This window comes from Histoplasma capsulatum, genomic scaffold (assembly GCF_000149585.1).
Source record: "Histoplasma capsulatum NAm1 scaffold_3 genomic scaffold, whole genome shotgun sequence".
In the NCBI taxonomy this organism is placed as follows: Eukaryota; Fungi; Ascomycota; class Eurotiomycetes; order Onygenales; family Ajellomycetaceae; genus Histoplasma; species Histoplasma mississippiense.
Genome location: NW_001813980.1, coordinates 2,327,591 through 2,345,080, shown reverse-complemented (window position 1 = coordinate 2,345,080; position 17,490 = coordinate 2,327,591). Strand labels below are relative to the sequence as shown.

Sequence of the window (17,490 nt, the reverse complement as noted above, 5' to 3'; positions counted from 1 at the left end):
AGATGAGCTTGACTGCCCAAGTGGTGCATCTCCCAAAATGACCGAATCCACGAGCGAACCTGCCGGTGGGGTAACTCAAACCGACGATATACCTTTTGAGGACAAGCCATCGCCATGGCTGAACATGAAAGCCCAATATTTTTGCGCCGTCGGTTGGGCAAGAGGCCTACCAACAGGATCTTATGCGGACTTGGAAGCTCAGTCGTCGTTTGCTGACCCTGAGGTAAGCGGTCAGTTCAAAGGGGGAGCATGCATGGTTATGATCGTGAGATATCTAGACACTCCCGTCGGTAAGGCTGTTGCTATTTATTTGGGCCCAATGAATTGAAGAATACGCAGCTAATCTCTTCTTTGCCTGTCAGGTCCTTACGATGAAATCTTGTGGGTCCCTGGATGGTTTGAAGTCCCGCCTAAAAAGGCAAGCAACCCGCGGGTAACGAGGATATACGTCTCCAGAAAGGAATCCATTTACAATGGTACAGTTTTCTTCCGGCAGGATCAGTGCAGTGCTGCATCCCATACCGATTTTGGTATATCTGCTAATAATTTTTATTGTACATAATGCAGGGCGCAAAAACTGGAACATCCCTAAACATGTATTGTGTTTCGTTTTCCCTAGATCATGCTTTGATCCTTCTTGATATAAGAATATTGTCCAACTAACAGGGAACAATAAACCAGTTAGCAAACTTTAAATTCACCCCATCAGAAACGCCATCGACTATGCCCTACTCCAGCGTGGAAATATCTTTGCCCTCTAACCCAGATCAACCATTTGTCGCCCTTCAATTCTCCCCGCTGACACTAGTATCCAAACTCAGCTTCCCGGTTCACACATCTTATGTCCCTGTCAACCTTCTACTGGGGATGGCACCTATTCCAGAAAGCGAGTCCTGGCGAGAGGATGCTTTGGTCGGGACCAAGGAATGGTGCCACGCAAGAGTTGATATCTCAGGATGGGGTAGGATGATGCGTGTCGAGGGAAAGCTTGGAGACGGGCAGTCCTTCCCTGAGCTTTCAATGTCCAGTTATTGGGTGTATATCAATGACGCGAAACTGAGTTGCATGTCGATTTGACCCCGAAAGGGCAGCACTAATGACCATTATCTATTCGTCTTCAAAGGGAAAAAATTATCTATGTCTCTTTAGGGAGAATTTTTCTAGCTTCCTCCTTAGAGGAGAAGTGGTTAGGGTCAACAAACAAGGTGGTTCGTTTCGAGCCTTACGATTATTTTATGTTTATCGAATTAGCTTTTATTTCTATCGATGCGATGACTGAACTATTGTGATGGAATGTCTCCCTCCACCTGGAGTCTTTCAAGAATCCCACTAGTGTAGGATTCCTCCTAGAATTCGCGCATATATCGCCTCATAGCCTTTCCCCAGCACAGTTCCCGTCTTTCTAGACTGGTAATATCAAACTAAAAACTTTTCCACCAGGCTAAAAGGAAACATTTCCTATTAGGACCACTAGGGTCAGTTTGTTTTCGAGGCGCATGCTCCGATCGACACATCCTCTTCGCTAGTCTATTAGGGCCTGTTCGGTGATTTTGTCCGTACTGTGCCAGGGCCGTACAGAAAGTGGATATTTGCCTTTTGACGGCGTAAACCTTCATTATTGCCGCCTTTCCCTATATGAATATTAATCTGCTTGGCGTTCTGGCATTACTTTTATTACTTACGAGCGGTTTTTATCATGATGATTATCGTGCGATTCCAGCGGACGCGTTGCAGTTGAAAATCCCGTTATATTACTACTTTCTCACACCAAATATCAGTGAAAAATGGATCTTGACGAGTCTCAGATTGATCCGACATCACAATACCTTGATGAACCCTTGATAAGCGAGAGCCAGCGGCCTGAATCCCCAACGCTAGCCACCCGAGCCACGCAGCGAGCCTCCCCACCCTATACCCAGCGAGCCCGGCGAGGCCCTCGAGTTCGAACTGATTGGACCCCTGACATGGAGCTGGCCATGCTCAATACCTTCATTGATGCCAAAAAACGAGGTTTGGAGACAGACAACGGCAATTACAAAAGTGTTGTTTGGCCTTCAATTGTTGATGCTGTCAGTCAGCATACACATCAATCTATTACCAAAGATATATGTGAGAATTGATGGCGGAAGATTAAAACGATTTGGAAGTTGTGGCATAAGCATCAACAGCAGATATCTGGGTGGTCATTCTGTCAAGAAAAAATGACATTTGTCAATGATATTGAGGTTACCAGCGTGTATTTCAATCAACATCCGGAAATGCGACAATTTCAACATCGAGGACCTGTGTATCCAGAACTCACCGGGGAACTGCTTGATGGTCGATTGGCAACAGGTGATTATGCTATAGGATATCACGCTCGTCAGCAAAGAAGAAGAGAAGAGATGATGAGTGAAAATACTAGTGATGTTGGAACAGAGGAGGAATTGACATTCACATCCACATCTTTCTTGACACCCACACCTGTTGTAGAATCTCTTGGAGCAGCTTATCAAAACTCTGCTAGCTCATCTCAATCACCTGCGAGAATGTCAACTGAAACAAGCACTCGAAATCGACCACTCAAAAGAAAATTTGAGGACAGTATTGATGCTCTGAGAGAAGTTATAAGAGAATCTGCAACAGCCAAATTAAGAGTTGAGCAACCAGGTGATATCGAGCGAGCAACCAGGCTATTTTTAAGTGAGGTTCAGGATTTGCTTCCAGAGGATTGGAAGGTTGATGGTCGAATTCCTTATTCACGATATAGCAAGATACCATTGCTTTTTCGAGATCCAAATATATCAGGTCTCTATCTTGGTTATAGTGCAGGGTCAATAGAGGATCGGCGAAGCTTTATACTGACTCTATTTGATTCAGAAGAGCAGTAATAGAAGTAGTAAGATGAAGAAGAAATGATGGCAGAAGTAGTGGCAGAAGTAGTTGTAGAATTAGTGGCAGAAGTAGTTGTGGGATTAGTGGCAAAAAATAATAATGAAGGCTTCTTTGTATCTACAATATCAATGAAATAAAGAATGAATGGAGAGGTTTCTTTGATAAATTACCAAAATAACAGTATTTACATTGAATAACATGGTTATAAAACATCACCACTTTTTGTATGAGAAGGTTAGGTAAATATGTTAGTTCTATTGGTTGATAAATTACAGCATGTATTATATACCATCAAATACACTGATAAAATACATATATTACTGCAACGAAAGTGAGAAGATGTTTGAAATATCAATATTGCTGTGGAAAGTACTCAATCTACTTGATTGCTTTATTGAGACTAGCTAGCTCGCTTAATTGTTATTATGATTCCCACTCAGATATTCCTTATACTGCTTCCACATCTGCTTAGCAATATCATCCCGTTTTTTCATTATTTCATCACCATTCTCTTGAACATCTGCAGGAACCGTTTCTCTTCTTTCCTCCTCAATATCAGAATTCTCATCATATTGAGTAAGCTCATCCATTTCCTTATAGTGATTCATGAAGTTATGAACCGCTGCTAACGCAAAAACCAGGTCAATTTGAGTTGTTATAGAGAATCCATCTCGACATCGATCATAGATTTGAAATCGCCGTTTAAACACCCCAAACACACACTCAATTACACCTCGCAAGCTCGCATGGCGAAGATTATATAGCTCTGAAGCATTGACAGGTTGAGAATTCGCTTTTTCCCATTCCTTTAGATGATATCGAACTCCTGAATATGGAACCAACATCAAGCTGGATTTCTGCGAATAGCCAGCATCTGCTAAAAAGTAGCAGTCAGATAATGTGGTTCCAAATTGATCCCTTTCCTGCGCCTGTGAAAGAACTCTACTATCATGAGAAGATCCTTCCATTCCAGGGTAGATATATACGAAGTTCATATCGTGATCGTAGGCAGCGAGGACATTTTGAGATATCCATCCCTTTCGATTTCGCCATACAGATTGCTGATTCAAAGGAATAGAAATAGGTAAATGAGTCCCATCTAGAGCTCCAATACATCCTTTGAAGAAAGGCCAATATCGTGGATTTGAACCAAGAGCTTTCTTGCTATATTCCATTGGGGATTCGGGCATCTTGACATAATGCTCATAGAGTACGCAGAGCGATTCCAAAACCTCATGAAAGACTCTATACAAGTTATTAGTATAACATCAATTTGGTGAGTATTCTATCATTTGTACTTACTTGGATATTGTGTCTAATGAATGATGAAATATCTCTGCAGTGTTCCGATAGCTCACCCCCTGTGTCATAATATACAAGAATATGAGAACCTTCTGCTCAATCTTTATGGCATGTATTGCTTCGGATTCGCGAATATCGGTATTACTTCTCAGCCAATCAACCAGTGCAATGAACGTACTGGCACTCATCCGTGTCATATTCTTAATACGCAGTGGGTGGGAGGTAGGATCCAACAACTGAGTGGTAAATTGAAATCCACGAAATGGATCAGAATACATGGATTGTATGCCAGGTGAGACAGTTGAGATGCTCTGATGAATCACTTCTGCAGCAGCAAGCCTGATTAATTGTTGTCTACAACATAGATACTGTCGTATTGCCTCCTGAGTTGCATTGTCACTGTTGCTCGCCATGATCCTTGATTTTTGATGATATTTGCAGGTTCCAAGCCGGCCAGCGCTGGATCGAGTCAGCACAAATCACGACTTGTTCCAGCGTATACAGTACAGATTTAACTTGATTAGGTTTAAATTCGCCACTTTTTCAACTAATTACACCGTTGAACTCTATAAAGTGGATTTTGAAGCCAGCTTGGCACTCTTGGTGAGTTATACAGGGTTATACGCAAAATCTACCGAACAGCAGGCCTTTTTTGGCCAGATTAGCGCGTACAGAGCTGTATAAGTCCGTATATAGCTGGCACTGTACGGACTTATACGGCCCTGGACGGGGTCACCGAACAGGCCCTTAAAATCTCTTCGGGTCTAGTTCCCGATCCCCTGATAACTCTCGCCAGAATCAAAACATCGCTACTTCTTTGATTCTATATACTTTAAATACCAGCCAAAGAATGCTATGGAGTCTGAGTGACATAAAGTCCGTTCCATGTCTTCCGCGGAAGACGCTACACGCTTGAGCATGTGCCTGCTTCACGGCATGTTTGCGGAGACATCTCGAGCGGTATCGACTACTTAATTCTTTAAAATGATGCTCAGTGGCGCATCACATCGCCTGAGGCTGACACTGAGGGGTAGCGTAGACTGTACAGAGTGGCGCAGGATGGATTGGTCATCACCACTGTCCTTTGCGGTGCATGTTCAAGGATCTGGGATAGGAACTTCGAGTCTAGATCATTGATGTGATGGACATTCAAATGGTGGTTGGTCGAGCACTCTCAACGAGTCTTGACAAGTCTCCAGGGTATATGTTTCGTTGGGGAAAGAGCTGAGAGATGGCAATAAGAAGACTGTGGATACAACTTTTACACATGCCATACCTCGGTGGACATCGATCAATCGGACAAAGACCCTTTCCCACGATGCTGAGGATGACGCTCGGTACCATCGACAGACAAGGGCTTGTCCAGCTTACGGTTAAAACGTGCTGGGAGATGAAAGATCTAAGAATAACAGTGCATAATTTGGAACCCTTGACGACGACCTAGACTTTGAACATAAGCCCACTCAGACTCTTTCACGGCAGCCCAGTGCGCCAGTCGGCTATTTTCCGTTTCATCCATGTCTACGCAGTAAACCCTTAACCCTTGTTGACTACGAGTCGCTTCAAGGGTCCTGGATCATGCCACGCTGAGCAGGATTTGAAGGACTCTTCGATGCTGCTGGGACAACTCCCGCATAATCTCAGAGATTATGAGAAGCGGCGTGTCTAAGACCAATTCATGCGAGGAAACATGGATGATCAGAATCAACATCAAACTTCTCTCGAGGGCTGATTTATTGTTGCCGAGGATGATGATTATGATGATGATCGGCAGGTCTGTCTGCAAGCCCTGAAATCCAAGCCAGCGCCTAACCGTTTCGAAACTTCGGGAAGAAATGCCAGCCCTGGCATCCCCTGTCCAGTCCATCCTTGATCCCAGTTAGGGCAGAAAAAGAAAGGAAGAAGCAAAAAGAAGTACGGAGTAACTACATAGTAGTTATATCCGAATAAACACAACAGAGCACTACCCTACGTGAGGTTCATTGAATCAGGAAAAAAAAAAAAAAAAAAGGAAGAGAGAGAGAGAGAAAAGAACAAAAGCTTCTGCTTGTTTCCTTGCGATTGAAATGCATCCTAGAATATAGTGCCTGCTCGAAGTTCATCAATTGCTGTAACACAGCATGCAAATTGGCAATGGAAAATTTATAACCTGGCATGCATGCATACAGACTGCAGCATTCCCAGAGAACGAGGAACTCATGACAGAAGAATATCCCAAAATCAGATATTATATATATTAAACTTCTTAATAATGATAGTATTAGGTGATATATCAAAGGAAACTGATAAAGCTGGGCAAAACAAGCAGTTAAAAAGTAGGAAATGAAAACAACATCAATGCATCCTGAGAATCAAGGTAAAAAAGACATGGGTATCGCGCAAACTCATTCAACAAATTAGGATTTCCAGTTACCAGAACCCGTAAAATATCTTCCTGCAACACCAAAGCATTCTAAATCAAAAATGAAAAAAAGAAAGGAACAAATTAGATATTAAAATATCAAAGACACGATGCGGAATTGCTATACCCATGCACCTTTCACAAACACGTCCTTCTTTTTGGCTGATTTTCAGTCTCTTCTATCAGGTAACTGGTCGAATCCGATATTAGAGTGCATTTGTCGCGCATTGATAATTATCTGTTCGCGAAGTATGAAGCACGGGCCTCCATTACAACCTTATTCGAGCTCGATTGGGCCTTGGTCTGAACAGGTTTCTTTGTCGAGTGCTGGAGGATGGCCTTCATTCTGGCAATAGATGATGAGCAGCGAGTTGAGGATGTCGAGCTATCACAACGAGCGGCAAATGTGGAGGTGGACTTGGAGGAAGCGTCGGACGGCATTTTCGACTTTTGTAAGAATATAAAAACCGCTTATCGGACAATAACAACTTCTGTTGTTGTCGGCTCTAGGAGGGCTTGATAAGGGGATGGCTTTTCCGATTTGCGTGAGGGTCGTTGATATAAAGCTTGCACAGGTGTGGTTGTTTTGTGAAGAGATATCGTGAGGGTATGAAAATCTTCTCGTTGTGAGGATTCTTTGGGAAGTAGATAGCTATTTCAATATTTAATTTCTTTTCCTTTGAATAGATAATAGATAGTCATAAAGATGCAGGATAACAGAGGATTTGATCCCCTTTTATACCCATGAATTCAACAACATAACCTCACAGGGCGTAGAATTGGCATCAATAATTGACATTCTGGGGAGTAGAACCAAAGTAAGTCACAGCCTGGACTTTCATCATCGCATGCATGGATGCAGATTTTAGTTCCCTTGACGCAGTCGATACCTTTCCTTTTCAAACGCCGGCTCCCAAGCGGCTGGCGTTTTGACCCTTGCTGGATCGTGTTAGGCCACCACCAGCGTCATGCTGGTGGTAAGTAGAGAGGACGAACCAATCCAGACTCCCAACAGATCCCTGATAGATGACTAGCTCTTGTTTGCTGGCTCGACCAGAAGTAGTATGTCAGCATCACGCTAACATCGCAAACAGCAGAGGACTGGGCGGGTCTTTTCGTGTGCATTCATAGAGTGGACCCATTCCAGCCATTCCAAGTCGCTCTCGACCCGGGCTTGAAGCCCCAACTGTAAACTGAACCCAGGCCCGTGTCCTGTGTTAGGCACAAATGGTGACGTTTGCGCAGAGGTTGAGCAAGAGATGTTAACCAATTCATAATTCATGCGCATTCCAGAAGGATACGGGGTCAATCAACATGATAAATCCGTGGTGAAGAGAGAGTGTGTTTCCACATCCGCCATTCTTCCGAACCTTCTTTGTGGTGCGGTGACTCGACATCCCGTATTCAACATTCTTGATTTCCAATCTTGGGCGCCGACGATGTTCCACGCCTGAGGATGAACTCTAGTCCTGCGCTAAAAAAGCCAAGCCCCTTTGCTGAAATAATCTTATGATGCTGAGGTTGAGCTATGTAGTCAATAACTAGTTAGTTAAACGAACAAAACAAACTTCACTTGACGTCACTTTAGTCCGCCGCAGTCATGGTTATGTTGGGAATCGAATGTGGTTCCAATTTCGGTCTGATGAACCGTCACAAGAACGCTTCGCTCGCTGCTCTCTTCGTAGTTGAGAGCGATGATCTGTTCGCTCCAGGCAATAACATCCAAGTTACATAACATATTTATTCACAAAAGAGACGTACATCCATCTTCAATTTCCATCTAAGAGCTGTTTATCCTTTCAAACACTAGCATATTTCACAGGCAGACAGGCACTAGTAGACAGCAAGCTTCGAATTCGATCTCTATACGCCTGCAAGCAGGTATGCGAGCTGGTAGTCAAGCGAAACCTCCGTATGTGATAGAGAGTTGACAGAGATCTTGCAGGTAGGCAGCCAGAAGTAGGCGGAAATATCTAGATTCATGCTATCCACACATTAGCACATCATCACCTTAGAGAGGATAGTTCAACATTAACCGTTATTTCACCATGGCTCAACATGTATCACCTGGGACTTTGGGTTAGCACGAAGATGGAAAGAAGTGCAATATGGCGGATAAAAAAGCTTCGAGAAGGAATTCAACATCACAGGTCACGGGAGAGTCAATGGGTTTTCAATGGGAATCTCTCCGTCTGGGGATCCAGGCATATTTAGCGTGCATCCAACCGGCAGAGCGCTTTTTCCATCCCTTATTGGCTTGATATTGCCTCAGGTGCCTGGATCTGGACAGCGGTGGAGAGGATAAGAGTCATCACCACGATTGCACTGTGCAGCTGCTAAAATTATCCAACGGGGCCGTCATTTCATCATCACACAATCACTGTGCCGCTGTGATCTAGTCTCCAGCTCGCTCAAGGTTCCTGCGTAATTCCGGACAGCGTCAGCCTCGCCTTTTCGTATTTATCTTTTTCGTTTCCATTGTCTTGTTGTCGGGTCGATTGACTGGAGCTGATTGCAGGAAGTGTTGTTGGTACTTTAAATTTCCGATCAGTCCAACAAAGCAGTTTTAGAAGTTTTGATTCCATTCCTCTGAAGGTTTGCTTTTCGAGGAACTTGTGGATATAAGTTTTGCTGAAGTACAGCTTGCCAGCTTGAAAATAATCCGGCCTCAAGATTTGAAAACGGGCTGAGATTGACTTCACCATCGAGTCCCATTCAACTCTACGGCGTGACTGTTTGCAATCACAACAAACATTCTATGGGTAATATATTATTTCACCCCAACGCACAGAAATTCATGCGGAGTGATATACAAGCCTGGCATATCCGCAATCCTGGCAGGAAGTTCAAAAATAAATAATAATAATAATAAGTAAATCTAAGCATTATATTAGGGACAGATGAAGAACAAAAAGGAAAAAAAGAGATGATGTCGCCCAGGCTCGAACTGGGGACCTTGAGTGTGTTAGACTCACGTGATAACCAACTACACCACGACACCTTCTTGCTGTTAGGACGACCATCATTTAGGAGCTAAATGCATTTCGAACCTGGCTGAACATCGTGTGCTGGTAAAGGATGCTTAGATTAAGATGTTTTCCACTAGATATATACCAGGCATACCATTTCGTTTTATTCATGTGATGAATGTTTGTTTATGTTTATACTGTACACGTGTATGAACAGCGGATTTAGGACGGCGATACTAAAAGTCTAAGAGCCCCAAAAAGAGAGAAAAGCGCGAAAATTTCATAAGAAATAATTCCAAAAAAAAAAAGCATGAAAGCCATAAATGAGTATGTATACCTATCGAAATAACAGGAGATGAACAGGAAGTGGCGCGACTAATTTTACTTCTTCAACTTCTCTGTCAACTCGGGAACTTTCTCGAATAAGTCCCCCACCAATCCGACATCTGCAACCTGGAAGATAGGCGCGTCGGGATCCTTGTTAATTGCAGCAATAACCTTGCTATCTTTCATACCGGCAAGATGCTGGATCGCTCCAGAGATACCCGCGCAAAGGTATAGTTCAGGAGCAACGTTTTTACCGGTCTGGCCGACCTGAAGACTGTTATCGGCGAACCCGCTATCTACGGCAGCGCGAGAGGCACCAATAGCAGCACCCAAAGCGTCCGCAAGTGGGGGCATCAGTCTGTCGAATTCCTCTTTCGATTTAAGGCCCCGTCCTCCAGAGACGACGCGGGAAGCAGTGCCAAGATCGGGGCGGTCAGACTTGGCCAAGTCCTCTGATACCCATTCTGTTAGTAATAGCGCTTTAGGGTCCGCGCCATCAACGACTTCCGCTGTACCGCCTGTTATCTCGCCGGCTTGAAATGCTGTTCCTCGGACAGTTAAGACCTTCACGGGGTCCGTGGATTGGACGGTAAGGATAGCATTTCCGGCATAGATTGGTCGGACAAAGGCTATGGGCCGGATGTCAGCAGAAGGAAAGTCATTAGATCATAAGATATGGGGGAACTCACTATCCTCACTTTCAATGGCAGTGATATCAGATATTTGCTGGACGTCCAAAAGGGCCGCAACTCGAGGTAAAATAGTCTTGCCAAAAGCACTGTGACTGGCGATGACGTGTGTGAATCCTTCTTTTTTGATGTTCTCGACGAGAAGCGGGGCGTAGTTCTCAGGCAATCCCTATATTCGTTGAGCGAGTGCATGGTTAGTATGTATACATTCTCTTCCTGCTAGCCCATGTAATAACCAGTACACCCAATATGTAACTCCGCAGTCTCTCCAAGTATACAAACACTAGCATACCTTATCATAGGCCGCATTGTCCACCGCAAGGACCTTATCCAGACCCTTGATCTTTGAAGCCTCCGCCGCTGCACCGTTTTTCACACCACCCCCCGCCACAAACGCTGTCACCGAGCCTCCCAATTTCTGTGCAGCAGTAATTGCCGAGAGAGAGGAACATTGGATCTTTCCATCGCGCTGTTCGAGAACCGCAAGGGTAGAGAGCAGCCGTGAAAATGCCGAGAGTTGTGACCGATGGATGGATTGTGATCGTAGCGGAGTGGTCGCCCGAAGGATCGAGTGTCTGGCGATAACGGAATTCATGGCTGAGTACGATGGGGTAAGATAGAAGTGTATATCTTCGCCCTTTCCGCCTCCTGATTCGCACAATAGAAACTTGCTAGGTAAGATCAATGGACGAAACTGAGGGATACCGATCTCGGGATCCTCGCCGCTTCTGAGGGGAGAAGTTGAATGCGCGAACTTGAATGACTAAGCAGGCTCGGAAATTCACGGTTAAAACCCAAGAGACAAACACAAATCAAAATTCCTTCAAAGACGAAGAAGTAGTATCCTGCTGGATTATGAATTTTTATGTTATTATTATTGGTCTGAAAACTTCGCCCAATAGGCTCTATCATGATTTAAAAATTGCAGGTACTCCAGCTAGAAGGAACAAAATATTTTTTAAAAAACGGTAAAGGCGCCTCAGGAACTCCATATTTGAATAAAAAGCATGTAAACAAAAATAGGAAAGCCCATGATCACCTTCTTTTCCTTTTATTAGAATCAGAAGACTCAGGAACCTTGGTGAGGGCAGTCTTGTTCCCATTGACATTGTCACCGTCTGATAGAGCTCGAGCTTTTTGAGCTTGAAGCTTAGCTTTTCTCGATGCGATCAATTCATCATCTTCATTATCTTCCTTCTCAGATATCTTCAGCTTCTTTGACTCCATAGACCCCGATTTCCCAACCGATTTGCGCTTCTTGTTCATTTTCTTGGAACCCTCAAGAGTCATAGAATCCTCATCTTCTCGAACATCACCCTCATCAACCCATAATTCACTGGCAAGCCAAATTGGCATAGCCATTGTATTCGCACCTTTCAGGTGTAAAGCCTTGATATTCCTCCATCCCTTCGAGACATACTTTTCCGCCATACCCTGAACAACAGCCTCAACGTTTTCCACCAGCTTCTCGGGAGTAAAGTTCGCAGAACCAACGCGCACAGAAGTCGTGGCCGCGGACGCCAAATGTACAGGGACGCTAGACAGAGTCTTCTCGATCTCTTTCGCAACGACAGCCGGCGATGCAACGGCAGAGTACATTTCATCTGACGCAGGTCTCTTCCTATCCTCCTTCTTCACCTTTTTACCCCCGACCTTCTGCACTTCCGCAATGCGAATCGGAATTGGGCGCTTGCTCGATTTATAGAAGATCTTCCCCAGGGTCTGCACCAGCCTCATGATAATCCGATCATCGGCCAAAAAGACATCATGCTCTGATAGCAACCGTCGTCGACTCTCGAAGCTCTTATATTTGGTCTTTAGTTTGGTGTATCCGATGACCTTGGTAATGCGCGACGACAAGTTTGTCGGGAATTGAGGGTTGGCAATAACATCCTTCACCGCGCGTTGTGGGTCGGCTGCTATGAGGCAGATGCTGAGAGAAGGGGAGGTATTCAGGGAATGTGGGACAACGATTTTGCCTGGCTTTAAACGGTTTTTGTCTACGATATGTTTTTTCGTTGTGAGGACCAGCCAGATGGGAGTAGCATCTACACCACCCATGTCGTCTTCATCGTCGTTATTGACCAGGAGATCCTTCTTCGTCGATTCCAGAGCTTTCCTTTCCTCTTCCGTTTTTATATGACGTAAAAGCGCAGATGACGCCCGGGTGACCTGTATATATAAATGGCCCTCACTATTAATATCTCATCGACTTAATAAAGCACGGGTTGAATGGGCGGGGTTAGGCGAAGAATGAAAAAGAGACCAACCTGATCATTATTCAATTGATAAGGAGTCCCAGAGACGGGTTTGATGGTAAGGACACCAGAGGTCACAGCCATGATTTTCTCTATCCTATCACTTTTCTTCTCTTGACTTAGAGTTATCCTTTGTTAATCTCCAAATTCTGTTGAAAAAAATCTTCGGAGTACGGTCAAGCAGTTTTTCCGATCACACTAGGTGAAAGGTTATTCCGCTCTATCATAGCCTGGGTTGAGCAAATGAATACTCCAAGTACTAACTAGAACTAAAAATTGTTCACAGAACAAACATACGTATAAGCTGCGTTTGTTATATGAGGCGCTGACAGCTAGTATAGAGTAATATCAGTCCACACGTCCTTCTGACTCTATGGGGAAGGAAGAATCGATACTAGTATTCTTCAACACACATCATAAGCCTAGAGGTGCTTCAGGAGCGGGATACAAATATGAGATTGCCCTAGAGATCCTTCAGCGTGGGTTTGCTTTCTCCCAACAGCCGTCAAGTAGAGATCTATGGCCATATACGCAGTAGATGGAGTGCGACTGGTCGTTCAAAAATGAACGGTTGACATTGCCTAGCTCAAAACTTGCCGTGCAGATCCCTAAACCCACAGGAGATCGATATATATCAATTTTCAAAATAATTATACAGTTACAGCATGCTCAATGAGCCGTCATCAGCAGGATATTGCCCAAGACCTTTAGATCATATACAGGCTCATTAGTATACTAGTATCCAAGGATGTGCTCTGGGCAATGACATGTCTTGGACTGTCGTCAAAGAATTCATCAAAGTCTAAAGGTATATAGCCAATTTGCCGGGTCATACTGGGTTCATTGGACTTTTTAACCTTCCGCGATGCAGAGCTATATATTGCATAGTCCCGAAGAGGCTTGTCATGGCTGTTGAAAGTGGCAAATTGGATATTCACAGAGTAGTAGTACTAGTATTTATTCCTCTCCACTCTCTCTCTGTCCGCCATCTTCAAACGACAAGAATATTTACACCTTTTTGCTATTGTTGGCCAGAATGGGCGGCAATATTCTGGGCTGTTGCCTTTGTGGGTTCTTCCTTGGAGACTTTGAGGACCTTGGGAACGGATCTTGATGGGAGCCCATTTCGACTGTCGGCCGGAAAAAACTTTTTGGCGGCTTTCCAACATCCTCATCTATGACACCAGCTATCCTTCTTGAGATGACAGTATTTTATACTTCTCTAGCCCTTCCCCCCTAACTAACCCTACCCTCACATCTGTGGTTGATGTATGTGGACGAATGTATGTAGACAAATATGTGGTTCCAATTAAGCGAAACCACGTTCAACTGTGTCCCTCATTCGATCTTTTAGATACCGCTCGCGAATAATTAGTACCATGCCGTTAGATTTGTTAAAATTAGAGAATCAGTACATCATAACTTTACAGAACCTGAGGTTTCAGGTGTCGGGCAATTCGTCGACCCCGGTGCCGAATCTTTTGTTCTTCCTGCAAACAAGGACAGCCGCTGGGATGACCCAGGATATCACTCAGCTCCAAAAGTTGAATTCAGTGCTTTTCATCTCTGTTGGCCGTCGAAGCGTCCTGGTTTTGTTTTCCATGAAGCTTGCTGGTCAATTGTTCAACAAGTCTATCAAGACAAGCAAATCCCTCTGGCACGCATTCTGGAAGTTTTTCCACTCCCTGCCGGTTTCGCTTACAGACAATGTTCCAAACCGGGACCATAACTATGAAGGCTTAGTTACTCTTGATGATCGATGTTTTCCATGGTATGACGAGTTGAAGTACAATAACTCTATGTCACCGAAGCAACAGCGTCTGCACCCAAAAGCCAACCCTTACGAAGTGGTTGATATTGATGATTTTCTCAAAGACATTCAACGATCCCCACCTGGCTCCAAGTCGATTTACACTGCTACTTCTTCCTCACGGACAGAGAATTGTTTCGTGCGGCTCCCATTTGAAATTTACAATGAAATAGCGTCCTATCTGCCAACAGCGGATGTTTTGGGACTTCGTCTGGTGTCATGAGCATTCGTGCCTATCTCCTGGAGCCAGGCATTTTGGAGAACAAGGTTTTGGTCTAATTCTGATCGGGGATTTCTATTTGAGATCTGGCATCAGACTGGAGGGTACTCTACTGCCGTACAAGCAATTCCCCTCTTCCGCCCAGACTACAGAACAGGCAGAGAGTCTGGAAACTGGGTCTCGCATTGAGGAACATTTTAGACGCGAAGTGGATGAATACCTCATCAGTATCATGTCTTGAGGGCCTTATACAGGCTGACTTCAACTGGAAAAGGGTTTCTGGAAAATTTCCCGGAAAGCCCCGCCCTACCTCACTCAACAAGTATCCAATGTTCCACTATGGTTGCCAGGAGTTCAAAAAAGGACGTGTTTTAATCCCACATGACCTTGCTCAGACTGTTGTCTACCTGGTCCGAGATGGCGATGCACGTTATATTTCTGGGTTAAAATTTATTTCAGCCGGTGAACAGAAGACATGCTTAGGATATTGCACTGATGAGTTAGTTGTTGTGGATACACCGGCCCTAAGAGGATTCACCGTAGCTGTCGGATCGAAAGGAATACGTGGATTACAGATTATGGCAATACCAGAGTCATTGAAGCAATAGATTGGCTCTCATGATCGATGTCCCCAAACAAAACGGCTTATCACTGATGGACCTCTAATAGCACTTGAGGCAGTTTTGATGTAAGCAGAAACCACAAGCCAGCATCCCCCCACTTTTCCTTTTTTCATTTATAAATTTTCTTAATCGGCTTCATCGCTGAATGGGAATCTCTAGGGGTTCGAATTGGTCAGCCTTGCAGCGGGGGAGGAGCGAACAGTTCATAACTCATCCATTGACTGCAACAAGTCTTTGCACAACCACGCGTTATGGTACATGGTACCCTAAGATCCCTAACCGCGAACTTTGTCTAAGTGACATTGTGTCTTACAGGGCAAAACCTTGCTCTTGATGAGTATCAGCCTTTATGTTGGGTTCGTTTTGGTGGTCTCCGTGGTGACAGGCTTCGATCCTTACGGGGAATCACAATACCGAGCTGTGGGCTACCGTGGATTCGATTTCATTATGCCCAACGCTCAAGCCCAGTTACTCTTGGGCGTGGGACGTCCAGAACCTAAGCAAGTCTCTCGGTTTTCTATCAATGGGCCATCTGGGGAAATAATTGAAAACATTGAGAATCCAAGTGGACTGAAGAAGGGATGCTGAAATCTTTCAAGGTAAGTATCTATATAAATGATCAGCCTCGGCTTTAGGCCAAAATAGAGGTCCTTCCTGCTCCGAGAGTGTTTTCAAAATACCTGATGTTAATTAATATCGATGGTTAGATTTTAACAAATTACGGGAGGGAATTTCTTTCAAGCAAATGGGGAGAAGAACCTCCGATTAGGCTAGCATATCCTCTAGGGATAATCATCACGGGGATCTTCGGGAGTTACGTAAGTACGATATGATTGATTTCCCTCTGCATCGAACAAACGCTGAGTACGGAGTAGGATTATCGGTTTGGCCTCATGAGTTTGGGCTTAATGTCGGTGAAAATCTAAGAAACAACATGGAATGCATTTAACTATACCAAGTGATTGGAATTCTAATTCCCCAGCAATGCGACCCTACAACGCCCTCTAGCATGCACCCAAGTAATACCCCTTAAGTGGATGAAAACAAAGATATCCTTTCTACGAGTTCCTCTAGCGCCTTGTGGATCTCTGCCTAGTCGTTTTTTATATGCATGAGCCTCCCGCCGGTGAGAGGAAAGTCCTCTAGTTCCTCCCCTTGCTTCCCACCAAGCTGGTAGATTCGACAGTGACGGCCGATTCCGACTATCCATACAGAGTATGCTCCATGTCAGGTTTAAATCCAGAACGGACAATATTGAGATAGGAAGTCAGTTGCTCAAGGGCCTCCTTCCACTCGGCGTTCCGCCCCTCAAACTCAGCACGCTCGTTCTCACAGAGAATAACGAGCTCTTGGTGGCCCACAGTATTCACACGGGCAACTGCAATATTCCCCCGCCTGCTACTGGCTGCCGAGAGTGGTATCTGGGGGTGGAGCACAAAACCATCCTTCGGGTGGAAGTACATGTTCAGGATATTCAGCCGCATGGTATCGACTGCGTTTTCAAGGGACGCCTTGGTGATACCTCTATAAAGGGATGCGACTGCTTCGGTTTCCATATACTCTGAATATAGTCAGCATATCTTCGCGCAGCGAAATCATCAAGGACAAACGCACAGTCATTTTGAAAGTTTCAACTTTTAAATTTCGGATAAAATTGAAAACTGTCTGGAACTGTGGAATCAAAGTTGCTAATGCTTTGTCAATATTGAAGTGTTTAATAGTTATTGGTAATTTGATTCTTCAAGAAAGAAGAGAAGAGTTGTGTATTCTGCCCCTTGCCCCCCCCCCCCCCCCCCAAACTAAAATAATTGCTGTTAACTTTTGACCTAATGGATCGGTAGGTTCCGGTTGGGTCTATTCTTCCAAGAATACCGGCTTAATAATGGAAAAAATAGGGTCATAATAATTTGCGTGAAGGAAGTTCATACCAGATATAGACTCGAAGATCAGTTGACTAGAAAAGATCAAAAGAGACACACGGTAGGGTAGGTGCGTCGGCGAACGAGTAGGGGGAAAA

General features: G+C 44.4%; 6 protein-coding genes and 1 non-coding gene across 7 annotated transcripts; 2 read left to right on the top strand and 5 right to left on the bottom strand.

Annotated features, from left to right (window-relative positions):
• Positions 1-37: 37 nt before the first annotated feature.
• Positions 38-1,077, top strand: HCAG_03849 (predicted protein; the record flags this gene model as incomplete). Its single annotated transcript, XM_001541701.1, has 4 exons — positions 38-290; positions 363-530; positions 568-596; positions 682-1,077. The coding sequence occupies 4 exons, from the start codon at positions 38-40 to the stop codon at positions 1,075-1,077; spliced, it is 846 nt and encodes a 281-aa protein (XP_001541751.1).
• A 2,210-nt stretch (positions 1,078-3,287) lies between these two features.
• Positions 3,288-4,589, bottom strand: HCAG_03848 (hypothetical protein; the record flags this gene model as incomplete). Its single annotated transcript, XM_001541700.1, has 2 exons — positions 3,288-4,119; positions 4,177-4,589. 2 exons carry the CDS (start codon positions 4,587-4,589, stop codon positions 3,288-3,290), a joined length of 1,245 nt encoding a protein of 414 aa, XP_001541750.1.
• A 4,915-nt stretch (positions 4,590-9,504) lies between these two features.
• On the bottom strand, positions 9,505-9,578 carry HCAG_09366. Its single transcript has one exon. It is a non-coding gene; the product is annotated as a tRNA-Val (tRNA).
• A 349-nt stretch (positions 9,579-9,927) lies between these two features.
• Positions 9,928-11,157, bottom strand: HCAG_03847 (electron transfer flavoprotein subunit alpha; the record flags this gene model as incomplete). Its single annotated transcript, XM_001541699.1, has 3 exons — positions 9,928-10,502; positions 10,563-10,731; positions 10,855-11,157. 3 exons carry the CDS (start codon positions 11,155-11,157, stop codon positions 9,928-9,930), a joined length of 1,047 nt encoding a protein of 348 aa, XP_001541749.1.
• Positions 11,158-11,597: 440 nt separating this feature from the next.
• HCAG_03846 (conserved hypothetical protein) lies at positions 11,598-12,904 on the bottom strand (the record flags this gene model as incomplete). The annotated part of the gene is made up of 2 exons (XM_001541698.1): positions 11,598-12,734; positions 12,833-12,904. 2 exons carry the CDS (start codon positions 12,902-12,904, stop codon positions 11,598-11,600), a joined length of 1,209 nt encoding a protein of 402 aa, XP_001541748.1.
• A 289-nt stretch (positions 12,905-13,193) lies between these two features.
• On the top strand, positions 13,194-16,061 carry HCAG_03845 (predicted protein; the record flags this gene model as incomplete). The annotated part of the gene is made up of 7 exons (XM_001541697.1): positions 13,194-13,299; positions 13,709-13,773; positions 14,251-14,769; positions 14,822-15,077; positions 15,520-15,538; positions 15,650-15,734; positions 15,789-16,061. 7 exons carry the CDS (start codon positions 13,194-13,196, stop codon positions 16,059-16,061), a joined length of 1,323 nt encoding a protein of 440 aa, XP_001541747.1.
• Positions 16,062-16,615: 554 nt separating this feature from the next.
• On the bottom strand, positions 16,616-17,093 carry HCAG_03844 (predicted protein; the record flags this gene model as incomplete). Its single annotated transcript, XM_001541696.1, has 3 exons — positions 16,616-16,675; positions 16,724-17,034; positions 17,084-17,093. The coding sequence occupies 3 exons, from the start codon at positions 17,091-17,093 to the stop codon at positions 16,616-16,618; spliced, it is 381 nt and encodes a 126-aa protein (XP_001541746.1).
• Positions 17,094-17,490: the final 397 nt, after the last annotated feature.